The 6,000-nt window shown below is 41.8% G+C and overlaps 1 protein-coding gene across 1 annotated transcript; it reads right to left on the reverse strand.

The window, feature by feature from the left end:
- Positions 1-402: 402 nt before the first annotated feature.
- On the reverse strand, positions 403-2,083 carry LOC115762681. Its single transcript, XM_030704999.1, has one exon. It carries the CDS (start codon positions 2,044-2,046, stop codon positions 403-405), a length of 1,644 nt encoding a protein of 547 aa, XP_030560859.1. The 5' UTR covers positions 2,047-2,083.
- Between the last annotated feature and the right edge of the window lie 3,917 nt (positions 2,084-6,000).

The raw sequence follows: 6,000 nt of genomic DNA on the forward strand, positions 1-6,000 counted from the left end.
CTGTAGCTGTCAGAGAACCGTGCTTATCGATAGTATCGATAGAGTTTCAGTTACAATCGATGTTACAGCGAATCGTTCCTCGTGAGTGAATATTTAAAAATCTTAGTTCATTGAATTCTTATTCATAAGCGTATATTGAATATAATAATATTTGAATAAAATTCAAATAGGAAATTAGATTCAGATTTTCGCAGCATTTCAAAGTTCCTAATAGGAATGACAGCCTTAATTATCGATGCGACCAAAAGTATCGCACTTTTGTGTCTGAAACATCGAATTGCTATGCGATACCATTTAGGGTGACCCTTTAGGATGTAAGAATAATCGATAGATGCAACGCTTATTTAAATTTAAATTGAATTTGTCAATTTGTATAAGAAAATATATTAATTATAAAATACATCAGCTTAATGCAAGATTGCGACTATTAAAAGCCTTTCGATGTCTAGGACGGTTATAATATCTCTGATGCCGCTGAATTTGAGGCTTTAGGCAGTTTTTCAAGACAGTCTGATGTCTTGGGCTGGCTAACATATGCTTGCTCTTCATTCTCTTGTTTCTATCCGCCTTTTTCCAATTTATTATTGGGAGGCGCGCCAAGCTATTACGAAGCAACATCTCATTTCGGCTGCTACCCAGATTAAACTTATCGGCGGAGCTCTTTATGGCAGCTGCTGGCTGTTTTGGTAGGTGAGTCTTCTGGACTCCATTTGCATCGCAGCGGTGATAACACATTGGCATGGATGAGGGTGTGGTTAGAATGAGTTCCAGTCGTGCTGCTGCCGGTGGAGCTGCCTCGTAACGCGCTCGCTTCCGTTTATCTTGTGACCTATGCCGTACGAGCTCTTGGCCTTCCGATCGCATATTTTCGCGCTGCATTTGATGCTCCTCGCGCACCTTTTGTTCCAGCTTGCGCTCTTCTCTCAACGCTGCCGCAATATTTGCCTTTGTGTTCTCCTCTCCAGGCGGTCGGAACCCAAAGTAGAAGCCGGAACTATGTTTGAAAGGCGACTGGGTTGTTGGCATGGCTGTGGGCCTATCAAGTCGCTCCTGCTTCTTTCCTGCACCCATTGGTCCATGGTCAGACTTGACTGGCGGCGGCGTCGGCTCCGTTTGCACCATTGTTGGGCTTGCTGTGCTCTCCGTCGTAGCCGGTGGCGTCGTCTCCGTCGTACTCTCAGTCGTGGGCCTGGCGGTTGTTGTTGGCTGTGCCTTATTCCCGGCGGGATTGCGTCTGTCGAGTATCTTCTTTTCCAAGAGATTGAGATACTTGAGGATAAGAAGCGCACGTATTTTCATGCTCTTTGTGATTTGCAGTAGACGATCGGCCTCTGCACTCTTGACCTGCGGTTTCTGGTGACCTTTACCCTGACCCGTATTCTTAATAGTTGAGGCAGGGCAAGTCGGCCTACACGGTATGCTCAATTCTGTAGAGGGCCGCTCCGTGGTGGTCGTAAGCATTGGCTTTTTGCATTTGCTTTTCGGCTTCGGCTTCTTGCACAACATAAGAAACTTGGAGGGCACGCTCTTTTTGGTCCCGTCTTTCTTGGCAGCACCTTTGAGAGGCTGATGCACCGGCAAAGCTTGCTCCGTGCTATCCTGGTGAAACTTCATCTTCATCATGCGCTCGAACTCCCGATCCGCGGCCTCATTCTGAATGCGTTCAATGCGGCGCTGTTGCTGCTCCAACTGACGGGCATTTTCCCGATTCGCAGCCAAAAGCAGCTCCTCCTTCTGCTCCCGCCTGCTGCCGTTGTTCTGGTTCAGCCAATGGACAAGTCTCTCTTTCTGTTTGGCGTACTGCAATCGCCTTGCAGCATCATTTCTACCATTCGCCTTGAAATCAAATTTGTCCAGCTTCTCAAAGAGCTCGGTGGGATCATTGGCTTCCATATCGTGCACAGGCGAAGCGTTTGGCTGCGTTCTTAGGAGAGCGTGATGTTTCTTGGCGTACTCATAGCGACGAGGCCCATGGGATTTGCCATAGTAGTGAGCACTATTTGCCCGGCAGGGCAGTGGGTGAGCCAGGATTACCACAATTACCATTAGTATAATTCCCACTATGTTGTGTATCAGCTTTGACATTGTTTTCAAAAGCACAACATATTGTTGAGTCACATGTCCAAAGGTGTCTCCTACTATAAACTCAGTTGAAAGGATGCTTACGGGATCGCTGTACGGTTTTAGATGTTAAATGATTGATTTAAATTTCCAAGATATTTTAAAGAAGTAAACTTTATTTTAGTTGTAATGTATTAAATACTATAAATATAATAAATAAATATTACACGACCCTGAACCAACTTTAGATATCCCTTTGCCACCCACTATCCACCCGTGGGAAAACTAACATGGTTTTTAACTGAAAACTGATTTGATATCCCGCCAACGGTTATAACCGTTTAAACTATGTTAATCGAAAGTCTATCGATATTTTTTCCAGTGTTGTATAGAGCTCGATCGATGGTTAAGCTAAAAAGGATCACGCAACTGTTTTCCTGCAACTGTGCACAATTTCGACTTCACATAAAATTCTACTCCGCTTTTGCGGTTCGGGCTGCGCGTCGAGCATCAATCAGTCTGTCCGTCCGTCTGTCAGTCAGTTCTATATATGTATATTGATTGATGAGCAATTCGTAAATGCAATTTGGCAATGAGTGTGTGTCACGCATGTGGAGCCTTGTGTTGGTGACGCAAACATTGGGCACTGCATTGCTGCAAGCGCAAAGCCAATTCAGAGTCCACTGGAAAGGCACTGGAAGTGGCCTGGAACTGTTAGAGACTCGGTTGGTGACTCAGTTGCTGCGGCTGCCTGTTTCAGACAGTCGAATTTTCCACATCAAACACAGCAGTTGGGCACCAAGAGCGTGTCTCACAGACAGGATAAATAAATAATTTCTTTAAAAAAATAAACTTTGAGTGCCTGTATAAGACGCAGGATCAAAACAATTACAGTCAAAGACGCGAACGATTCAAACTACGCACTCGTTTTACCTTCAGTGTAGCTTGTTTCCGAGTGTTGCAAAGATTTCGTAACTTTTTAAATGCCACACAAACGCAAAAGGCACAAAAACTAAGGGAATACATATTTCATAACATAATAGTATAATAGTATTAATATCGATAGACTAGTGCAACTGTGCCTTATAAAGGATACCTTGTGCCATGACTGTTCCCAATATGCACACCAAAATAATTATATTGATTTTATTTTTCTACAACGGTTCCTACAATTGGAGTAAAAAGTTCTAAGCTCAGCGCCAAACGCTTCTCCCCCCACCCCCCCACAGGCGGCGTCCGTCTGCGTGCCGTGTGTGGCTCTGTGTGTGCGTGTGTGTAATAACGGGTAAGTTTCTCATTTTAAATAACCTATTATCATCATCTGCATTCCCCCCCAATCCCAAGTTCTCCCCGGCAGGCGCCCATTGTTTTCGCTGTTCTTATCGATTTTGTAATTTCGCCATGAAAAGCACATTGGCAACAACAACCCCAAGCATAACCCTCGAAATGACAACAACAACAAGTAGACAACAAAGAAAACCCCCCAAATAGAAATGCGCAAAAACATCTGTGGGGCCTGGGCTTGGCTACAGTAGTGGCAAACGATTGTGTATACAGCTAGATAAAAGGCATTGTGGAACAGAGCGTTAAAGTTTCCTTTTTCTCTCCAATTGTGTAATGAAGGAAAGGCTTTTCTGTTTTTGAAGTTCATAACTAAAGAATAATAGTTAATCATTTAAATATTTTTTATATTACATGCTAAGTAAACAAGAAAGAGTTATATATGTTGTAGTCAAAATAACAGGAAAATTTTCCATTCAAATACCTCTTATGTCTACCAATTCTTCCTATAGAACTGTTGATGAGGAGCATGGTAGAAATGCCATGTTCTTAAAAACAAAATTTTGAAAAGTTTGCATATATGTGCATTTTAAATAATAGTAATAGAAAACCAACTATGTATATTAATTGTTGCTTCTGTTAAAGGTAAACGATTTCAAGTTTTCTATATAATGTTCAACAGCAACCGCAGTGCTTTTTTTTTAGGACGTCACTGTAGCGAATCATTGCACTCCCAGTCGTCGTTCCATTTTCCTTGCCTTTGTTACAGACCAAAAGCAAAAATTTTCCATTATATTCAACTGGAAATTCCACAGACTTCACGAGCCTGCGCACTGAATCCTTCAGCACGCAATGTTTTGATAGTAAAAACGAAAACCAGGCGGACAAACGGACGAATAGAGCACCAACACTTGCAGCACGCGGTCAAAATTGTTTACAAATACGTGGAGCAGCACGTGGCACATGGCACACAACGCGACGGTCATTGGAAAAATGTGTGTAATGAACATGTGCACACACATACATACATACATACATACATATATATTACGATGGGGGGGAGGAGGGTTGGGTGGGGTTCTTCTTACGCAAGCTTACGCACCGGCCGGCTTCAATCTTTAATTTTGTCTTGATGACGTCAGTCGTTGAGTGTCGACATTGAACTAGTTCCATGAACAACAGAACAACAGTAGTTGACGTGGACATTACATTCTGACAGCCACTGTCGAAGGTTACAGTCATTGTCCCCACATTAGGCTCAGATATCGTCGTGACGTCAATGAAGGATTTTTATGACTCGCACAGCTAATCCAATTTCGATATGCGACTCCTCGCTCGTAGGCTTCCGGGTCACGCGGCATATGCTTTATGTGAGGCTGTTCGAAATTATCGAAATTATTTGGCCAGACTCATAAATTGTCGCTCTTAGCTTGGAACGCGGCATTAATTAGTTATTCAATGAAATCAATTCGTTAGTTTATGAATTTTTAGCTGGTTTATGCTAAATGTGCCCTCAAATGTTGATTTCACTCTCTTGGCAAATATTTCTTGTACAAATGTATTTTAAAATAATATACTATATGCTCGCCCGACGACCTTGGGCATGCATGCATATTTGCAATTGTTGTAAACATTCATTTATGTTTATGCCCACTGCTTGGTTTTGAATTGCTCAGCAAATGTCTTGCTAGGTTTTAACAACTTTTCGAGCACAGGCCGATTTTCGCTACGACGCAAAAGCAACCCAACTATATGGCGGCCATATAATAAATATTGCAGATGAACATAGAGCATGATGGCACGATAAAGGGCTATATGTGGGCAACTAAATATAAATCTGAGCATTAGGCATTGTTTTCAACATTCGGCTTGGCTTGCCATTGATTAGATAATCGCCATAAAAGCAGGCGCAATAAATTTCCACTCAAGCAAGTGAGTGTAATAAACAATGCCCGATAAAGTATGCAAATGCATAAATCAAATATGTAGACTCGTCTAACTGCGGTAATACGCATTGTACTGTACACAACGGTATATTTGTACATATATTAAGATAAGAGCTTCAACAACATCAAAAAAAGTAAATAAACAAATGAGTAAACAAATTCGGGCAATCAGAGTATACGAAAGATTTCACCATTAAAAGCGAGCTCTCACTCTGTATCTATTTGTGAACTCATTCTCCAATGGACTTTTACACAATTAACATACACAAATACATACACACATGCATACATATGCACATATATATAGAATATATGTAAATGCACAGTAAATTGCGGCCTTTTTCTGGACACTCGCTTTTTCAAAATTAATATATTTAAGCGTAATCTGTGTGACTTCCTCTCTTTTCAGTAACTGTATTTTCTACAAAAGCGCAAATCCGACCGTGCCCCATCCCACTTAAGAAGCCTCATTTGCTGTCCACAACAGAAACCTCTTCACACATTGTTTATGTTTACTAAACAAAACTGTAAACATTATTGGCACGATTGTGCGTAGCAAAACAAACGTCGCGTTAAACACACTCGTGTCGTTTCCCCTCGTTCCGCTACTGGCTTGTGGAATATTTTTCAAGCTTTTTTTGCGTCATAAATTGAAATATTTGTTCGTGCTGCCGTGCACCGTTTATTGCGAATAAAGCGAAAACAAAAAGAA

Source organism: Drosophila novamexicana, unplaced genomic scaffold (assembly GCF_003285875.2).
Source record: "Drosophila novamexicana strain 15010-1031.04,08,12 unplaced genomic scaffold, DnovRS2.1 tig00000008-arrow-pilon, whole genome shotgun sequence".
NCBI classification, from domain to species: Eukaryota; Metazoa; Arthropoda; class Insecta; order Diptera; family Drosophilidae; genus Drosophila; species Drosophila novamexicana.